Below are 20,394 nucleotides of genomic sequence, written 5' to 3'. Positions count from 1 at the left end.
GAACTAATGTGTCAGTAAACATGCTACAATCATACAGTACAGTGTACAGTCAGCAGCAAGCAGTTTAGGAGTTGCACTGGGGGGCCCTGGTGGCAGTACATTTATAAAACCAAAAGCTTAACTTGACTTGGAAGAGTTCCAGTGCTGGATAGCGATAGTCAGCTACCTCCCCATCCCTTCCTCTCTGTTTGAGCCGGGTGTTTGACTAGCTTGTTGCATTCAATGCTATCTAAGTGAAAGTGAACAAATATATACTATGAAATATAGCTAGCTCTCTCTCTCTCACTCTCTCTTGCTCTCTCAAATCCTTAATTTTGGATTAATTTGTTCAAAACTGTTCAGCTATTGTCTGTCTCTCTCTTTGAGTCAACTAACTCACCATATTTTATGCACTGCACTGCAGTGCTAGCTAGCTCTAGCTTATGCTTTCAGTACTAGATTCATTCTCTGAGTCTTTGATTGGGTGGACAACATGTCAGTTCATGCTGCAAGAGCTCTGATAGGTTGGAGGACATTCTCCGGAAGTTGTCATAATTCCTGTGTAAATCTATGGAAGGGGGTAAGAAGCATGAACCTCCTAGGTTTTGTATTGAAGTCAATGTACGCAGAGGAGGACAGAAGCTAGCTGTCTTCCGGCTACACCGTGGTGCTACCCTACAGAGTGCTGTTGAGGCTACTGTAGATCTTCATTGCAAAACAGTGTGTTTTAATAAATTATTTGGTGACGTGAATATATTTAGTATAGTTTTATCTAAAAATGATAACTTTTTAAATGTTTCACTATTAAAAAAAAAAAGACATTTTGTAGGGTTGGTCCTCTCTTTCTTCCTGTGAGAAGCCTCCACTGGTGTGTGTGTACATATTGATAGTGATATTGCCAGTGAATGTATTGTTGTTCCATAGGGAAGGGTATGAGCTACGTTCTGAAGGAGCTGTTCCAAGAATCTCTGGGGATGAGGCAGGAGGTGCCTCATGTCTTGGTGTTGCTGACAGATGGCCGGGCCGTGGACGATGTGGAGCAACCCTCCAGGATCGCACAGGCTTATGGTCAGTTAAGATATCAGTGGTCATACTCTACATGCTGGGGGTCAAAGGTTGTGGCTAGATGGTAAACAGCTACGGACATAAGTGACTTTTCAAAGCAGGCTAGGAGTGCATTTTATCTAACCCTAACCCTTTTCCTAACCTTAACCTAATTATCCTAACCTGCTACGTTAATTCTCCTAACCTGCTACGAAAAGTAACTTCCGTTCGTAGCTGTATACCATCTAGTCAAAACCGTGGTCAATGTCTTGGGACATCTAAGGATTGTAGCCATTTTGTTCTTGTTGATTAGGAGCCATTGCTACTGACACGCAAGCTCCTGAAAACATCTCTTTAACACAGATGAATCTACACAGGCATATCTCACCTGTCTTTGATACATGTAGTGATATCCAGTAACTGGTCCTTGTCAGAAGCCTTTGACTTTGCATATAGCTGAATATTGCTTTGTATAACATTATATCATGTATTTTCACATTCTTCTCTGATATTGACTCCACTCTCAGGTGTGAGTGTGCTGGCCATCGGGGTGGCCAATGCAGACATGGACGAGCTGAAGAAGATAGCATATCCAGCCAGCTACCAGAACATCTTCTACGCCAGGGACTTTGATGACTTCTCCTCCATAGAGAGAGAGTTCATCAGCAACATCTGCAGCGAGGCGCTGCTCTCCGAGTTCAGACAACACGACGAGGTACAGAATACACACGTCTGAGTGAAACTAATATATCATTTGAAATGAAAGGTACTTCATCTGGACTTTTTGGAACAACGTGCTTGTTTTAAAACATTCTAGCTTGCTGATAACGTTTGCTCAGTATGTCTCCTTAGCTGGGATCACAGTTAGTTAAGTATGAAGTGTGGAATTCTGGCAAGCAGCTAATTATGACAGAGATGTGAAACTCAGCTGTGTGTTGGAGTGGGCTGCTCTCGCCCTCCTGCTGGAATTAGAATGTTCTCAAGGTAGAATTGAGGATTTAAATAATAATGACCTATAGCCTCTGATTCAAGGTCATATAATAAGGTCAACATCAATGTGTTTGACCACTTTTATTAGTCTGCCCAGCTGGACACTCCAACTGATGACCCTGATGAGCTGACCAAACCCCAGGGCCCCTGCTCCTTACAGTGCAAGGTACGTCCTTCTCTTAGTCATCATCATCATTACTGTTATCATCAACATTACTATCATCATCATCATCATTGCCTATTTCATTATTTGTGTCAGCATAGAAATCAAATATATTCTACATATATGGTTTGTTCCCTCCCAGCAACCAGTTCTGCTAATGACGTCATTCCGACCAGTTCTGCTAATGACGTCATTCCGACCAGTTCTGCTAATGAAGTCATTCCGACCAGTTCTGCTAATGACGTCATTCCGACCAGTTCTGCTAATGACGTCATTCCGACCAGTTCTGCTAATGAAGTCATTCCGACCAGTTCTGCTAATGACGTCATTCCGACCAGTTCTGCTAATGACATCATTCCGACCAGTTCTGCTAATGACGTCATTCCGACCAGTTCTGCTAATGACGTCATTCCGACCAGTTCTGCTAATGACGTCATTCCGACCAGTTCTGCTAATGACGTCATTCCGACCAGTTCTGCTAATGACGTCATTCCGACCAGTTCTGCTAATGACGTCATTCCGACCAGTTCTGCTGATGACGTCATTCCGACCAGTTCTGCTAATGACGTCATTCCGACCAGTTTTGGCAATGCTGTCATTCCGACCAGTTCTGGCAATGACGTTATTCTGACCTGTTCTTGTAATGACGTCATTCCGACCTGTTCTGGCAATGACGTTATTCTGACCTGTTCTTGTAATGACGTCATTCCGACCAGTTCTGGCAATGCCGTCATTCCGACCAGTTCTGGCAATGCCGTCATTCCGACCAGTTCTGGCAATGCCGTCATTCTGAACAGTTCTGGCAATGCCGTCATTCCGACCAGTTCTGGCAATGCCGTCATTCCGACCAGTTCTGGCAATGCCGTCATTCCGACCAGTTCTGGCAATGCCGTCATTCTGACCAGTTCTGGCAATGCCGTCATTCCGACCAGTTCTTGTAATGACGTCATTCCAACCAGTTCTTGTAATGACGTCATTCCGACCAGTTCTTGTAATGACATCATTCCGACCAGTTCTTGTAATGACGTCATTCCGACCAGTTCTTGTAATGACATCATTGTCCACTGGGCTCCTTCTTCAGCTGACCTTTGACCCAGTGTCATTTGGAAACATGGACTGACCTTTATTTGATTAATAGATTAATCTCTTTATCCTTTCTGATTCACTTTCGAAGGGGCAGAAAGGTGAAAAGGTGAGTACAGTTACAATTAGTTACTTCTAACTGATTAAATGAGATATTTGGACTTTATGTTTACCTCTCTTTTACTCTGTCTGTCACTAACAGGGAGATGGCTCTGGTAATGGTGGACTGGTATGTTCTACACCACAATTTAATTAAGTCATCTATTCATCCAGCCATTCATTCAGTCATTCATTCATTCAGTCATTCATCAATTTATCCAGCCATCGAGCCATTCATTGTCATTCATTCATTGTCATGTATTTATTCATTTATTCATTCATCTGCCATAATTCCATGACATTTGTTTGATTACAGAGACTCCAGCAAAACACTGCGATGTTTGAGTCAATTGGCCTCAAGTCCAAAGGAGAGAAAGGAGAGAGAGTAAGTGGTAACTCTCTCATCATACGTTGTCTATGTAGGCTTTCATCTACACACACTGATACAGTAGAGTGCTGTGCCCTTGAGCAAGGCACTTAACCCCCACTGATACAGTGGAGTGCTGTGTCCTTGAGCAAGGCACTTAACCCCCACTGATACAGTAGAGTGCTGTGCCCTTGAGCAAGGCACTTAACCCCCACTGATACAGTAGAGTGCTGTGCCCTTGAGCAAGGCACTTAACCCCCACTGCTTGAAGATCACTGCCCAGCGGCTGGTCCTCGTGCTGCTCCCAGCCGTGTGCCTGCATTTGTGTGTGTTTGGTTGTTTGTTTCTTTGAGTGGCCGTGTGTCAGAATTGATGATGAAAGTTGACAGAATCGCTGCTATATATTCTTCTGTAGCATCTGACAGTTAGGCATTCAACAATCTGTCTTAAGCCGTTTTATACACAGAAGATCTCTGCTAAACACAGTCAAGCTGTTTATACACAGAAGATCTCTGCTAAACACAGTCAAGCTGTTTATACACAGAAGATCTCTTCTAAACACAGTTAAGCTGTTTATACACAGAAGATCTCTGCTAAACACAGTCATACAAAGTTGAAATAAAAATACAATGTTGCTAATGTCTGTAATTGAACAACCCACTGGGCACACACTGGTTGAATCAACGTTGTTTTCACATCATTTCAATGAAATGACGTTAAACCAACATGGAAAAGATGTTGAATAGACGTCAGTCCCTAGTGGGATGAAGTGAAGGATAAAAAGATGTTTAAAATTCAACGCTAGATGACTGTATTATAGGCTACATAATGTAGGCCTAAATATTAAAATAATATTTAACTACATGTTCAGTTAATGGAGTTATATTTGTAAGCTACGCTGTCTGTAATTTATATATATTTCATGATGTGTAAGAACGTGTGCAATGATGTGCCAAATGAATCTGTGATCGAGTGTAATTACTATAGGGTAAGCATTAGAATATGCTGCCTCAATATTAGCAGCCATTAGGTGATAATATAGCTCTAGGAGCTGATCCATGGTCAGTATTGTGGAATAATTCTAGTGTTAAGGTAAGATTTTAATGGAGAAAGCTGATCCGAGAGCAGTGCTGCCTTTCTTTCCACCCTATCAGTATTGACACATGCTCCAACGATGCACTTAGCGAGTGTTTTTTCTGCGTGGTGTTTTGGGTAACGCATGTTAAACAGTTGGACGTTGTAGGAAAGATGCATCGTTAAAACATGGGAAGCCTAAATTCCATTGCTTTCGGGAAACCGGGCCCAGGACAGCACACCTTCCACCTCCACTCAGCTTAGCGCCAGGCGTAGCAAACAACAATACAATGATCCTATTGATCTCAGTGTGTCCTCAGTGTTCATTGATACTGGACTTCACATAGAAACAGAGATCAAATGTTATATTTGGATCAGTACTCCTTTATCAATCTTTCTTCTTGGTTGTGTAATGTGTTTTTGTGTGATCAATATTTGTATTGTTTTTCTTGAAGGTGAAGGTGAAGGTGTGTAGTAGAACAATGACAGTGGTATCAAAACAGATACAGAAGCCAAACAGAAAAGAAACATAGAAAGCAAATCTATGTTGTGTATTTTTTGACACTGTATTTTTTTCATTTAACAGGGACTTCCTGGAACAGATGGTGTCCCCGGGTTGCCAGGACGACCAGGACGAACCGGACCCCCAGGTTCAGCCGGACAACGGGTAAATCTAACAGAGAAAGAAACAGTCTTATTGTACTCTGAGTGTACAAAACATTAAGAACACCTTCCTAATATTGAGTTGCATCCCCGTTTGCCATAAGAACAGCCTCAATTTGTCAGGGAATGGACTCGACAAGCTGTCGAAAGTGTTCCACAGGGATGCTGGCCCATGCTGACTCCAATACTTGTCACAGTTGTCTCAAGATGGCTGGATGCCCTTTGTGTGGTGGACCATTCTTGATACACACGGGAAACTGTTGAGCATGGAAAATCCAGCAGCGTTGCAGTTCTTGACATATTCAAACCGGTGCGCCTGGCACCTACTACAACACCCCGTTCAAAAAATGGTTCTTTAACCAGGTCTCCTCCCCTTAATCTACACTCATTTGAAGTGGATTTAACAAGTGACATCAATAAGGGAACATAGATTTAACCTGGATTCACTTGGTTAGTCTATGTCATGGAAAGAGCAGGTGTTCTTAATGTTTTGTACAGTCAGTGTATCGGGATGATGTAAAACTTGTCCTGTTTTAACAATGTATTGGACTGTTATGCACCGTTACTGTGTGTGTGTATGTGATTTACATTATTTAAAGGTGCTTCTGTGTGTCTGTCACCACAAATTAAAGTTATTCTAGGAATTAAGCTTAAGCTTTCCATTGTGCAAAACTGGTTGAAATGACAGTTTTGCTCACAGCTTATTAACTACATTTGAATATATGCCACTTATGTAAATGAGATGTTTCTAATGCCAGTTTTCTCTCTGTTTCAGGGTTTAGAAGGTGTTCCAGGTGATCTGGTATGTTCAATGTGCTTAAGGAGGCAATGTTTATTAGTGTCTAGTAGTGTACCCATAAGCTCAAACTCTATTCCCAAGTTGGTGCACTACTTTTGACCAGGACCTATAGGGCTCTGGTCAACACTAGTGCACTGCAGTATATAGGGAATAGGGTGCTTTTTAGGATGCAGACCCTAGGTCTTGTTCTTCAGAATTACTCATAAGGCCATTAATGCCTGTGTTCTGTTTTCAACTTGTTCTCTTCAACTCTTTCCACTTTTAATCCTTCATAATAAAAACATGTCGTTACTAATCATAGATGCCATGCACTTTGAGTGACAGTTTTCCATAATACTATGATTATGTTGACACCTGTGGGCACATGAAATTAAGTTGCTCAGTTGTATTTCCTAGCTTAAACTGTTGAATCCGTCGTCTCCAGTTTTCTGAGATGTTTCCCTCAAGGCTCAAAGTTTGTGGGGGTTAAATTGGTTCCATAACGGTGAAACTAACGGTTATTTCTGACACCATGCAATATTAAACTAGCTAGCTTTGGTGAGCAATGAACAAGTGTGTATTCATTCAGCCATCTTTATTTCCCGTGGCTTCAGGTGGCTGCCTAATCATGTCATTACACTCATCCTTTTATGATTTCCTGTCAGGTGATCTAGTGTGTTATTGTGAACGCTGTCGTGTATCGATTTCAATGTTATTTTCTATAATCACAGGGGCCTCCTGGTATCACTGGTCCAAAAGGCCAGAGAGGAGAGAGGGTAAGTCCAACCGAACAACATGAGTCTGGAAGCAAGTAGATGTTATAAGAAATGTTAGGATTATCTGAGCAATATGAAATGTAATGCTAACCAATAGGGTCAAGTGATTAAAGCGTTAAGTTTGAACTCTACCTATAGACCTTTCTGCCTTCATGCCCAACCCTTTGTCGCCCTCTTTTCATCTTCAAGTTTTAGATAATCATACTACGAGTTCACCATAAGGTGATATTATGTGACCTTTGACCTCTCTCTGTCAGGGGGAGCCTGGGTATGTCATAGGGGGCATAGGAGACGGCCATTATGCTCCTGGACGAAAGGGAGAGCCTGGATCATCAGTGAGTATTCACAACACAGATCCTTTGTTTTATAAAGGCTTTATAAAGGCCTTATAAAGGGATATACATGTTTCATAAAGGGTTTGGAAATTGTATTACCTGAAATAACTTGTTTTGTTCGTTCAACATCATAAATAATTGATACTACATGCTTCCTCTGATTAAGGAATACAAATGATATGGTTGTTGTTTAATGTCCTGTCCTGCTCTGATAAAAGGGACCCCAAGGGGCTCCGGGTGTACCAGGGGTCTCTGGACCCTCAGGCCTGCCTGGACAGTCAGGTTCACCTGGGTCCTCAGGGATATCTGTTAAGGTAAGACAGACAGATAGTGCGGGTAGATCTTACATACTATTATTATTATCATATCACATCATAATAATCGTTCAACAAGACTGTGACCCCATTTTGAGTTTTCTGTATGTTATGTGTGTTGATGTGTCATTCAAAAATACATACTACAAGTATCATGTTGTCAGCACACAATGGAAAATAATATTGGGGATAAAATACATCCCTGAGGGACTCCGTTGTAACCAGTTCATATGATAAAATGTCTTTCACATTGACCTTCTGTCACTTAACAATCTTAAATGATATGGGTTTCACAACATTGATTGATTTGATGTGTTTGTGTTCCATACTTCCCTTGTAGGGGGAACATGGGGAGGCAGGTGCTAAAGTGAGTGGGTGGTTCCTTTCTCCTTTCTTTTCTTCAACAGTATAGTTACTGCTTTGGGTCAAGGGAATGGAACTTGCTAAGTCAATGGAATTCACCTAAATTGGAATGAAAAACTGGCACGGTGTTGATATGAATAGAACAATGCTGCCAGGATTATGAATTAGTTTTAGCGATCGCATTTTAAACACACATTTTGGGCTTTGCTGACAATTCTAGAAATGGGTGTTTATTTTTCAAAACTAGTATTGGGTCATGTATTGCCTTTGCCAGGGCTACTTTGAAAAAGAGCTTCCTGTCACGACAGGACTCACCTGGATAAATACAAAAGAAATTAATACAAGTCATTCATGCTACATCTATGTTTAATATTGCCCAATAACTTGATAAACGCAAATTTAACCTCTTTTCCTTGCTGGTATGTTATTAATTAAATAACATTAGTGTTTTGTGATGTTTTGAAAGGGTTTGCGTGGGAAAGCAGGGGCCAAAGGAGACAAAGGAGATCATGGTAAAGATGTAAGTGTTTAGTTTCTGTTATGCAGTGAGCAGCCTAGCGATTAGAGTGTTGGGCCAGTAACTGAAAGGTCGCTAGTTTGAATTCCAAAGCCGACAAGGTGAAAAACCTGTCAATGTGATCTTGAGCAAGGCACTTAACCCTAATTGCTTCAGGGTTACCATTGATAATTTCAGACACTGGCCGTGGAACAACTCTCTGATGGTGTCTCAGGGAGAGATGTAATAAGCAAAAAAAAAACATTTTCTGAAATAGGACAAATAGAAGCACCCACCAAATTATGATTATTTATTATGCTCAGTTTGTGTTAATTAAACTATAATACCACATTGCTATTTCTAAGTATTGGCTTTTAGTTCATGTGTTGTTCAATCTTTCTTCCTTTCCTTGTTGTCTGTCTCAAACCAGGGCCAAGCAGGGTTACCTGGTCCCATTGGAATTGATGGTGTTCCAGGCTTCCCAGGTCAAATGGGATATAAGGTAAGAGTGTCCTTCATCAAGAAGTTACAGTATACCTGAAGGGACATTATCTTGTGGTTTCCTCTGTATATTTGAATGAAGCCACAGCGAATATCATATTTGAATACTATTGGTTTGTGTGGGTATCATACTGCATGTTGATCTGATTACGGTTATGATAGGATTCTGATTGGTGATTTGTGCTGTTCTTCCCAGGGAGAGGAGGGGATCGGGGTTCCCGGTGTCCAGGGGCCTCGTGGAGAGCCAGGGGAGAAGGTACAAACAGTTCATACATGGACTGATCAACATGAAGTGTGTGTATCGCTTCACCTGAATTGTGTAGTTTGTTAGTCACGTATTAGCTAATCATTGGTTTAACTTTGTCTTGCAGGGAAATATAGGCCTATCAGGACCTGAGGGACTAAAGGTACTTTATTTGTGTTAACACTCTGATATGAAGCTCAAACAACATATGAACTCTGCAAACCCGTTGGACTGCAGTATGGACATAGTTATTCACACCATTGAAGTATCATCTTTGTTCTGCCTTTCTAAGGGAGAGGCTGGTGTTCAAGGGATACAAGGGGTTGTCGGACCACGGGTATGCATCAACTTTTTATTTGTTTATATTGAATACACATACAAAAGTGGAGACCATTATCATGTACTTTATATACGGACTTTCGTAATTAAATTTTTCCGGCTGGATGGTTTCTCTCCAGTGGTGTAAAGTACTTAAGATAAAAATACTTGAAAGTACTACTTAAGTAGTTTTTTTGAGTATCTGTACTTTACTTTAGTATTTATATTTTGGACTACTTTTACTTTTACTTCAAACATTCCTAAGGAAAATGATGTACTTTTTACTCCATATATTTCCCTGACACCCAAAAGTACTCTGTACATTTTGAATGCTTTGGAGGACAGAAAATGATCCAATTTGCACACTCAAGAGAACATCCCTTGTTACCCCTACTGCCTCTGATCTGGCAGACTCACTAAACAGAGAACATCCCTGGTCATCCCTACTGCCTCTGATCTGGCAGACTCACTAAACAGAGAACATCCCTGGTCATCCCTACTGCCTCTGATCTGGCAGACTCACTAAACAGAGAACATCCCTGGTCATCCCTACTGCCTCTGATCTGGCAGACTCACTAAACAGAGAACATCCCTGGTCATCCCTACTGCCTCTGATCTGGCAGACTCACTAAACACAAATGCTTTGTTTTTAAATGATGTCTGAGTGTTGGAATGTGACCGTGGCTATCCGTAAATTAAAAAACAAGAAAATTGTGCCGTCTGGTTTGCTTAATATAAGGAATGTTCCATTATTTGTATTTTTACTTTTGATGCTTAAGTATATGTTAACAATTACATTTACTTTTGATGCTTAAGTATATTTAAAACCAAATACTTTTACTCAAGTAGTATTTTACTGGGTGACTTCACTTTTACTTTAGTCATTCTATTAAAGTATCTTTTAATCAAGTATGAGGTTTGAGTACTTTTCCACTACTGTTTCTCTCCTCATTTAGGGGAAGAAGGGAGTGAAAGGCATCCAAGGGGATAAGGTCAGTTAAATCCACACTGATTTGCTCTACCGCTCATTACGCCGCCTCATATTGAAATATTCTCTGAATAATTAATAAGAGTGGTGTTTCATCAGCTGATTAAATGAGAAAATCTATTTATTTCAGCTCCAGGTCAATCGCTGGGCTGTGTATGGCTTAGAATGTGATCAGATCCATTATTCAAGGGCTTTGGGTGTGTACCGTGTGTGTGCGTGTGTGCGTCCGTGCGTGTGTGTGTCCGTGCATCTGTTTGCGTACGCCAGTCCGAGCACAAGCCAATGAAGTGCAAGTCCCCACCTTATAACAGTTATCACATCTCCTGCTACGATAGATAGTATGTTTTTACTCTACAGTCAGGTTGGTGAGTAGCTCCTCAGATTATGATCATGGTGATAATGTGGTGGTAATGTTATGGTTATGTCTCCTACAGGGCGATCGAGGAGAGGTGGGGCCTATGGGAACACAGGGAGTGACAGTGAGTATAACCAGCCATTACAGAATCAATCATTACCACACTACCAAACCTGGGCTGTGTTCATTTGGGCATGCAGAAACAGAAAACAAAAATGAGTGTTTCTTACTGGACAAGTCCGGGTAGTCCCTCTCCGTTTCAGTTTGTCTTCCATTTGGTGCCTATTGAAGACGGCCTCGAGTCTCCTGACTTACAGCCTGTAGGGCTTTTATGGCTTACCCTCCCTTCACAAATCCTCTGATTACAAATTTGCTCTCTTTATCCTTCAAATTGCTTGTGTTGTAACTTTTCATTGAGAAAGTTTGCAACTAGTTAGTTGAACCCACTTCCCCTTCCCTCGTCACTGCCCTCTCCCTCCACATATTATCTGTGTGAAGGAGTGTGTCTACCTGAGGGAAATTAACCCAGCTGATTAGATTGAAGTGGGCAGCCATCCTCCTCCAACCTGTCCAGCCATGGGCTACATCGGCCCGCTAATAGACTAGTAAAGGCCCAGTGCACTACTTTTATTATTATTATTCATATGGTTTTTTTTATTCTGATTTTTCAGGGGGTGCTGCAGAACCCTCAGCACCCCTACCTCCCACGGCTATGGGTGTGTCAGGACTAATGGTCTATCTGAGAAGGTCTTGCATCACTGAGCTTTTAATTCAACCTAATTGCAATGTGCATAATGAATACAGGAGGTTTATCTCAAATTATCATCATCATCATCATTATCTCAAATTTATCACAAATTATAACCTTCTGAGTTCCATTATACAGTGCCTTCTGAGTTCCATTATACAGTGCCTTCTGAGTTCCATTATACAGTGCCTTCTGAGTTCCATTATACAGTGCCTTCTGAGTTCCATTATACACTGCCTTCTGAGTTCCATTATACAGTGCCTTCTGAGTTCCATTATACAGTGCCTTCTGAGTTCCATTACACAGTGGCTTCTGAGTTCCATTATACACTGCCTTCTGAGTTCCATTATACAGTGCCTTCTGAGTTCCATTATACAGTGCCTTCTGAGTTCCATTATACAGTGCCTTCAGAGTTCCATTATGCAGTGCCTTCTGAGTTCCATTATACAGTGCCTTCTGAGTTCCATTATGCAGTGCCTTCTGAGTTCCATTATGCAGTGCCTTCTGAGTTCCATTATGCAGTGCCTTCTGAGTTCCATTATGCAGTGCCTTCTGAGTTCCATTATGCAGTGCCTTCTGAGTTCCATTATGCAGTGCCTTCTGAGTTCCATTATGTAGTGCCTTCTGAGTTCCATTATGCAGTGCCTTCTGAGTTCCATTATGCAGTGCCTTCTGAGTTCCATTATGCAGTGCCTTCTGAGTTCCATTATGCAGTGCCTTCTGAGTTCCATTATGCAGTGCCTTCTGAGTTCCATTATGCAGTGCCTTCTGAGTTCCATTATGCAGTGCCTTCTGAGTTCCATTATGCAGTGCCTTCTGAGTTCCATTATGCAGTGCCTTCTGAGTTCCATTATGCAGTGCCTTCTGAGTTCCATTATGCAGTGCCTTCGGAAAGTATTCAGACTCCTTTAGTTTTTCCACATTTTGTTAGGTTACAGCCTTATCCTAAAAATGATTCAATATTTTTTTTCCTTCATCAATCTACACACAATACCTCATAATGACAAAGCTAATTAAATATATATATATATATATAACATTTAAATTTGCTCAGTACTTTGTTGACGCACCTTTGGCAGCAATTACAGCATTGAGTCTTCTTGGCTATGACGCTACAAGCTTAGCACACCTGTATTTGGGGAGTTTCTCCCATTCTTCTCCACAGGTTGGATGGGGAGTGTTGCTGCACAGCTATTTTCAGGTCTCTCCAGAGATGTTTGATTGGGTTCAAGTCCGGGCTCTGGCTGGGCCAGTCAAGGACATTCAGAGACTTGTCCCGAAGCCACTCCTGCGCTGTCTGGGCTGTGTGCTTAGGGTCATTGTCCTGTTGGATGGTGAACCTTTGCCACTGTCTGAGGTCCTAAGTCCTCTGGAGTAGGTTTTCATCAAGGATCTCTCTGTACTTCGCTCCGTTCATCTTTGCCTCAATCATGACTAGTCTCCCATTCCCTGCCGCTGAAAAACATCCCCACAGCATGATGCTGCCACCACCATGCTTTACCGTAGGGATGGTGTCAGGTTTCCTCCAGACGTGACGCTTGGCATTCAGGCCAAAGAGTTGAATCTTGGTTTCATCAGACCAGAGAATCTTGTTTCTCATGGTCTCAGAGTCTTTAGGTGCCTTTTGACAAAACTGAGAAGTGGCTTCGTCTGGCCACTCTACCATAAAAGCCTGAATTAGTGGAGTTCTGCAGAGATGGTTGTCCTTCTGGAAGGTTCTCCCATCTCCACAGAGGAACTCTAGAGCTCTGTCAGAGTGACCATCTGGTTCTTGGTCACCTCCCTGACCAAGGCCCTTCTCTCCGGATTGCTCAGTTTGGCCGGGCGGCCAGCTCTAGAATGATTCTTGGTGGTTCCAAACTTAATCCACTTAAGAATGATTGAGGCCACTGTGTTCTTGGGGACCTTCAATGCTGCAGACATTTATTGGTACCCTTCCCCAGATCTGTGCCTAGACAATCCTGTCTCGGAGCTCTACGGACAATTCCTTTGACCTCATGGCTTAGTTTTTGCTCTGACATGCTGTGTCAACTGTGGGACCTTGAATAGACAGGTGTGTGCCTTTCCAAATCAAATCATGTCCAATCAATTAAATGTACCACAGGTGGACTCCAATCAAGTTGTAGAAACATCTCAAGGATGATCAATTTCAACGAGTGATCATTTCAAAGGGTCTGAATACCTATGTAAAGAAGGTATTTTTTTATATAATATTTTATACATTTGCAAAAAATTCTAAAAACCTTTCTTCGCTTTGTCATTATGGGGTATTGTGTATTGCTGAGGATTTAGATTTTATATAATCCATTTTAGAATAAGGTTGTAATGTAACAAAATGTGGAAGAAGTCAGGGTGTCTGAATACTTTTCGAAGGCACTGTTTATGTTTGGAAAAGTATGAATAATTTCAGTCAAGCATTTGCTCCAATGGCTGATATTGACTGACATTAATATTTCTATTTCAATTGGCCAATTAACACTGTAACCCATAACAAATAAATATGAATGTTAGCATTTTTCATTTTTCAGAAAGTGTTGTCGAAATGTACCCTGTTATGACTCGTATGTTATGAGTAGGCCTATGTGTTCTTGGCTATCATGTTATATGATCTAGATTTATTTTAAGCCTTTTCCAGAAATTAGAATTACACCAAAAATGAAAGCAATTGTCTGAGGATGGTGCTGGACCAATTGTCTGAGGATGGTGCTGGACCAATTGTCTGAGGATGGTGCTGGACCAATTGTCTGAGGATGGTGCTGGACCAATTGTCTGAGGATGGTGCTGGACCAATTGTCTGAGGATGGTGCTGGACCAATTGTCTGAGGATGGTGCTGGACCAATTGTCTGAGGATGGTGCTGGACCAATTGTCTGAGGATGGTGCTGGACCAATTGTCTGAGGATGGTGCTGGACCAATTGACATAAAAAGAAAAGGGGACAATTTCATGAAAAAGCTTTAAATGAAAAGTTCAAATCCAGGTCATGTGACATGATTAACCAAAACACAGGGCCCTAGTTATGAGATTTGATAACCTTATTTAGCAAGATATATTTATTTTCTGTATAATAAGTTCAGGTAAGTTTGTTATGGGTATTGTTCAGGATATGAATAGATATATTGTCCTCCGCTCTCTCAGGGCTTTGCGGGGGCTCTTGGCCAGAAGGGTGATGAGGTGAGTATTCATGGAGTGTGAGTGTGAGTCTTAGTGAGAGTGTTAGTGAGAGTGTGAGTGTTAGTGAGAGTGTTAGTGAGAGTGAGAGAGGTAAGCCTTTGGTCTCACTCCACAGGGACGGAGAGGAGTTCCTGGTGACCCAGCCAAAGGGGTAATGTTACAAGACCAAATCATTCTCCCTGACTGTATTTACCTAGCTACATGTTTTATACACAGTACTATCATATCCTGCATAATATTATGCTTACTCTCCGTTTCATCACAACAGATCCTTGGTCCCACAGGAAAGAAGGGTACCAGGGTAAGTGATGTATTATTGTTTTAAGTATTTTTAACTTTAGGTAAAACCTGCAAACCCTACGGTGCCCCTAACCACACATCTGCATTACAACAAACTCTAAGCCATCGTATCCTAACAGTTAAAGTGCTGTTAATTGGTGGTGGGAGTATTCTCTCACAACAAGGACCAAATCCCCAGGCTTGCCTGTCAACAAACAACACAATTACATTTCTGCTTAGTGGCCACTGGGGACTCATGGATTACCCATGATACACCACAGAGATGGCTATTTCCTCTCTAGATGTAGTTGCCCAAGATCTATTGTTAAAAGTTAGAGTTTAAGGAGGGGCTCTTCAGATCTTTCTTTGTTAAAACAACATGTCAAAGGCCCCCTTGGTTGCTAAGCTACTTTTGATTGTTGTGTTTATTGATTGGCCTTTGTGTCTGTGACTGTCTGTGTTGTGCTTATTGATTGGCCTGTGTGTCTGTGACTGTCTGTGTTGTGTTTATTGATTGGCCTGTGTGTCTGTGACTGTCTGTGTTGTGTTTATTGATTGGCCTTTGTGTCTGTGACTGTCTGTGTTGTGTTTATTGATTGGCCTGTGTGTCTGTGACTGTCTGTGTTGTGTTTATTGATTAGCCTGTGTGTCTGTGACTGTCTGTGTTGTGTTTATTGATTGGCCTGTGTGTGTGTGACTGTCTGTGTTGTGTTACTCAGGGTGACATTGGTCCCATCGGTCCGACTGGACCCCAGGGAGTAAAAGGGGTCCAAGGAGTCAAAGGAGAGAAGGTAAACCACACAGAATAGTGTCATCCATCTGGTCATTACCTCAGGTTCCACCATAACCCATTTCCTACCCTGAAATTCACCCCTACCCAGCAGACATAACAATCACATGGTAGGTTTAACAATCACATGGTCGACACAACAATTACATGGTCAACATAACAGTTACATGGTCGACACAACAATTACATGGTCAACATAACAATCACATGGTCGACACAACAATTACATGGTCAACAACAATCACATGGTCGATACAACAGTTACATGGTCAACATAACAATCACATGGTCGACACAACAATGACATGGTCAACATAACAATCACATGGTCGACACAACAATTACATGGTCAACATAACAATCACATGGTCAACATAACAATCACATGGTCAACATAACAATCGCATGGTCGATACAACAATTACATATAACATATTATTGTGTTGTGACGGCCGGATAGAGAAACAACGATGTTGTGTGTGGTCTGTCTGTTGGGTTTCTACAGGGTAGTCCTGGGTTCGGCATTCCTGGACAGCAGGGACCAAAGGGAGAAAACGGTGAAAGGGTGAGTGCTTCACTACCGGTGTGTGTCATTGGTCAGATGACCTGACGAAGATCCAATTCGGATCGAAAGGTTGTCTGATTAAATCACCATGGGAGCATACCTGTTCTGTCCATTTCCTTTTCTTTGATACGATCTTCTGTCCTGCACCTGATAAGTCTTCTGTCCTGCACCTGATAAGTCTTCTGTCCTGCACATGATAAGTCTTCTGTCCTGCACATGATAAGTCTTCTGTCCTGCACCTGATAAGTCTTCTGTCCTGCACCTGATAAGTCTTCTGTCCTGCACCTGATAAGTCTTCTGTCCTGCACATGATAAGTCTTCTGTCCTGCACCTGATAAGTCTTCTGTCCTGCACCTGATAAGTATTCTGTCCTGCACCTGATAAGTCTTCTGTCCTGCACATGATAAGTCTTCTGTCCTGCACATGATAAGTATTCTGTCCTGCACCTGATAAGTCTTCTGTCCTGCACATGATAAGTCTTCTGTCCTGCACATGATAAGTCTTCTGTCCTGCACATGATAAGTCTTCTGTCCTGCACATGATAAGTCTTCTGTCCTGCACATGATAAGTCTTCTGTCCTGCACATGATAAGTCTTCTGTCCTGCACATGATAAGTCTTCTGTCCTGCACATGATAAGTCTTCTGTCCTGCACATGATAAGTCTTCTGTCCTGCACATGATAAGTCTTCTGTCCTGCACATGATAAGTCTTCTGTCCTGCACCTGATAAGTCTTCTGTCCTGCACATGATAAGTCTTCTGTCCTGCACCTGATAAGTCTTCTGTCCTGCACCTGATAAGTCTTCTGTCCTGCACCTGATAAGTCTTCTGTCCTGCACATGATAAGTCTTCTGTCCTGCACCTGATAAGTCTTCTGTCCTGCACCTGATAAGTCTTCTGTCCTGCACCTGATAAGTCTTCTGTCCTGCACCTGATAAGTCTTCTGTCCTGCACCTGATAAGTCTTCTGTCCTGCACCTGATAAGTCTTCTGTCCTGCACCTGATAAGTTAGATATGCATATTTCTCTATTTTCTCTATTGGTCAGATGAGCCATGATGATACTCTAGGACAGGCTGACATGTTTGATGTGTTTGTTGGTCTCCTCCACCTTACAGGGAAATGTTGGCTTGTCTGGGAAACCTGGACCCAAGGTAAATAACTTCTCTCAGTCCACTTTACATGCCATCAATATCATTACATTGTAGGGACATTTTAGAGATATTTAAATAAAACATACACGCAGCGTGTCAGTGATTCCATCTTTACAGGGGCACGATGGCTCTAAAGGGGCAGGGGGAACTGTTGGGGTCCCCGGGAATCCCGGAGCACCAGGACTAAGAGGTAAAGATGTAAGTAAATCATGACTGGCTGTTATTGCAATGGTGTGTGTGTGTGTGTGTGTGTGTGTGTGTGTGTGTGTGTGTGTGTGTGTGTGTGTGTGTGTGTGTGTGTGTGTGTGTGTGTGTGTGTGTGTGTGTGTGTGTGTGTGTGTGTGTGTGTGTGTGTGTGTGTGTGTGTGAGAGAGATAAATGGGATCAATACATTCACATAGTTCTTCAAACAGTCAGCATGGGTTAGATGACACTACTGGCGTGACAATTATCCTTGTCTATAGGGTGTGCCTGGAATCAAAGGAGAATCAGGACTACGGGTGAGTTCATGCATCTGTATCCGCTGGACAATATTTAAGCAATAAGGCCCGAGGATGTGTGGTATATGGCCAATATACCACAGCTAAGGGCTGTTCTTATGCACGATGCAACGCATAGTGACTGGACACTGCCCTTAGCCATGGCATATGCAGCTAGCCTAGTGGTTAGAGCGTTGGACTAGTAACCAAAAGGGTGCAAGTTCAAACCCCCGAGCTGACAAGGTAAAAATCTGTCGTTCTGCCCCTAAAAAAGGCAGATAATCCACTGTTCCTAGGCTGTCATTGAAAATAAGAATTTGTTCTTAACTGACTTGCCTAGTTAAATAAAGGTAAAATAAAAAAATAATTATTGTCCATATATCACAAACCCCAGAGATTCTATTCTATGTTGCTTTTATAAACTGGTTACCAACGTAATTAGAGCAGTAAAAATAAATGATTTGTCATACCCATGGTACACGGTCTAATATACCATGGCCTTCAGCCAATCAGCATTCAGGGCTTGAACCACCCAGTTTATATTTCAGTATAGTCTCCTTGTATGTAACTTAACGTAAATGCAATGAAACCTCTGCCAATAGCTCTGAACCTCTATGGCACAGGGTAATTCACTCACCATGTTACCTCTGGTTTACTGGTTCAAGCGCCAATCCTGCTGTTCCTCCTCAATCGGTACAACAGCATTATATTTAGACACAGCACCTACAGCATATGATTGGATACAACACCCACAAACATGCGATGAGTCACAGTTTTTCTCTCTCCTCAGGGAGAGCAGGGACCAGCGGGTGAGCCTGGTGAGAGAGGAACAAGGGTAATGTCTCCATGTTCTACCCAACTCTTATCATTTCTCTGCACACAAGTTTGAAATATATTGCACTGTTGGTTGGAGTGGAGTATTTCTTGGCTTATCCTCACTCTATACTGTGACTGTAGGGCCCACTGGGGTTACCGGGACGACCAGGGGACCCAGCAGAGAAAGGAGATACCGGGAACATTGGTTTGCCTGTAAGCATTTTCTGACTTTACTATCAAGTGCCATTTTGTTTGTAAAACTTTATTAGTCACTGTCAAAGATACAAACCTGATTGATTTGAATTGCTCGGCGTGGTTGGATATGTTCAGCGATATGATTTCCTCTTTGTTTCAGGGAACGGAGGGAAAGAAAGGAGAGCCTGTAGGTGTACATTCACAACAACATGACGGACATGTATCACTGCATGCAGCGGTTGACTGACTCTCCATCACACTTGGTTTAATGTCTCACGTCACTGACTTCGCCCATTGTTCAGGAACATCAACACTCTTGTGTTTCTAATTATATTCCTAGCCTGATAAATGCACAAATGAAAAATCCCAGCTTTATTAATCATGTTATGTTCCCCTTGAGTGAGTGTTGCATCTCCCATCAGTATTGTGATGGTGATGCAGGACTGCTCAGCTAGCACAATGTGTTTACTAGCTGCTAGTTGACCGCACATCCCTCTTGTTTTGTTTTGTTCCCATGGTCTCGCCTCTGAAGGGAAAACCAGGACCTCCGGGAGGCGCGCAAGTAAGTCCATCATCCGTTACCACTTCAGAACAACTTTCCATGAACTCAGCCATCCCTGGCAGATGGAACCAGTGAGAAGATGCTTGATGCTCCTAGAAGCCCAAGGGGTTAGATTATACATCCAGGGAGTTTGATGAAAACATGTGATTGAACATGAACTTTTTTTGGTTGGTTCATTTAGTTTCATATGACTAGTCCATCTTTAATTTAACCCTTTCAAGACCCTTTATGAAGAGGACTGGACTTGTTTCATATTTCTGTTGTGTTTGTTCCCTCCAGTTCAGTTCAGACAACAATATCCTGACTAGGGTGATCAAGGTGAGATAAGTGGAATCTACGTCATCGGCATGACATGGATCACTGTATAATAGATTTACATGTACTTAATCACAGTATAATAGATGTACTTTATCACAGTATAATAGATGTACTTCATTACAGTATAATATATACACTAAATCACAGTATAAAAATATATATACCTAATCACAGTATAATAGATGTACTTCATCACAGTATAATAGGTGTACTTCATCACAGTTTAATAGATGTACTTAATTACAGTTTAATAGATGTACTTAATCACAGTACAATAGGTGTACTTCATCACAGTATAATAGGTGTACTTCATCACAGTGTAATACATTGACATGTATTGTTCCAGCTCTTCTCCAGAAATACCCTTTTCTATACTATACTATACTGTTC

General features: G+C 41.9%; 1 protein-coding gene across 3 annotated transcripts in view; it reads left to right on the top strand.

Moving 5' to 3' along the window:
* col7a1l (collagen type VII alpha 1-like) overlaps positions 1-20,394 on the top strand; it is a 95,128-nt gene that overhangs the window by 48,313 nt on the left and 26,421 nt on the right. For all 3 annotated transcript variants that reach the window (XM_031815335.1, XM_031815334.1, XM_031815336.1), the window contains exons 24-55: positions 904-1,047; positions 1,551-1,738; positions 2,102-2,179; positions 3,351-3,368; positions 3,462-3,488; positions 3,675-3,743; positions 5,386-5,466; positions 6,238-6,264; positions 6,972-7,016; positions 7,274-7,351; positions 7,570-7,665; positions 8,006-8,032; positions 8,495-8,548; positions 8,955-9,026; positions 9,222-9,281; positions 9,397-9,432; positions 9,562-9,606; positions 10,544-10,579; positions 11,010-11,054; positions 14,815-14,850; positions 14,966-15,001; positions 15,119-15,151; positions 15,849-15,920; positions 16,425-16,484; positions 17,599-17,634; positions 17,752-17,832; positions 18,099-18,134; positions 18,904-18,948; positions 19,071-19,142; positions 19,285-19,311; positions 19,657-19,686; positions 19,966-20,004. In XM_031815335.1, coding sequence (XP_031671195.1) covers positions 904-1,047; positions 1,551-1,738; positions 2,102-2,179; positions 3,351-3,368; positions 3,462-3,488; positions 3,675-3,743; positions 5,386-5,466; positions 6,238-6,264; positions 6,972-7,016; positions 7,274-7,351; positions 7,570-7,665; positions 8,006-8,032; positions 8,495-8,548; positions 8,955-9,026; positions 9,222-9,281; positions 9,397-9,432; positions 9,562-9,606; positions 10,544-10,579; positions 11,010-11,054; positions 14,815-14,850; positions 14,966-15,001; positions 15,119-15,151; positions 15,849-15,920; positions 16,425-16,484; positions 17,599-17,634; positions 17,752-17,832; positions 18,099-18,134; positions 18,904-18,948; positions 19,071-19,142; positions 19,285-19,311; positions 19,657-19,686; positions 19,966-20,004 — 1,829 coding nt within the window. The remainder of the gene's footprint in view (positions 1-903; positions 1,048-1,550; positions 1,739-2,101; positions 2,180-3,350; positions 3,369-3,461; positions 3,489-3,674; positions 3,744-5,385; positions 5,467-6,237; positions 6,265-6,971; positions 7,017-7,273; positions 7,352-7,569; positions 7,666-8,005; positions 8,033-8,494; positions 8,549-8,954; positions 9,027-9,221; positions 9,282-9,396; positions 9,433-9,561; positions 9,607-10,543; positions 10,580-11,009; positions 11,055-14,814; positions 14,851-14,965; positions 15,002-15,118; positions 15,152-15,848; positions 15,921-16,424; positions 16,485-17,598; positions 17,635-17,751; positions 17,833-18,098; positions 18,135-18,903; positions 18,949-19,070; positions 19,143-19,284; positions 19,312-19,656; positions 19,687-19,965; positions 20,005-20,394) is intronic.

The sequence above is a fragment of the Oncorhynchus kisutch genome, unplaced genomic scaffold (genome assembly GCF_002021735.2).
Source record: "Oncorhynchus kisutch isolate 150728-3 unplaced genomic scaffold, Okis_V2 Okis09a-Okis19a_hom, whole genome shotgun sequence".
NCBI classification, from domain to species: domain Eukaryota; kingdom Metazoa; phylum Chordata; class Actinopteri; order Salmoniformes; family Salmonidae; genus Oncorhynchus; species Oncorhynchus kisutch.
This window is presented reverse-complemented; position numbering and strand designations above follow the sequence as displayed.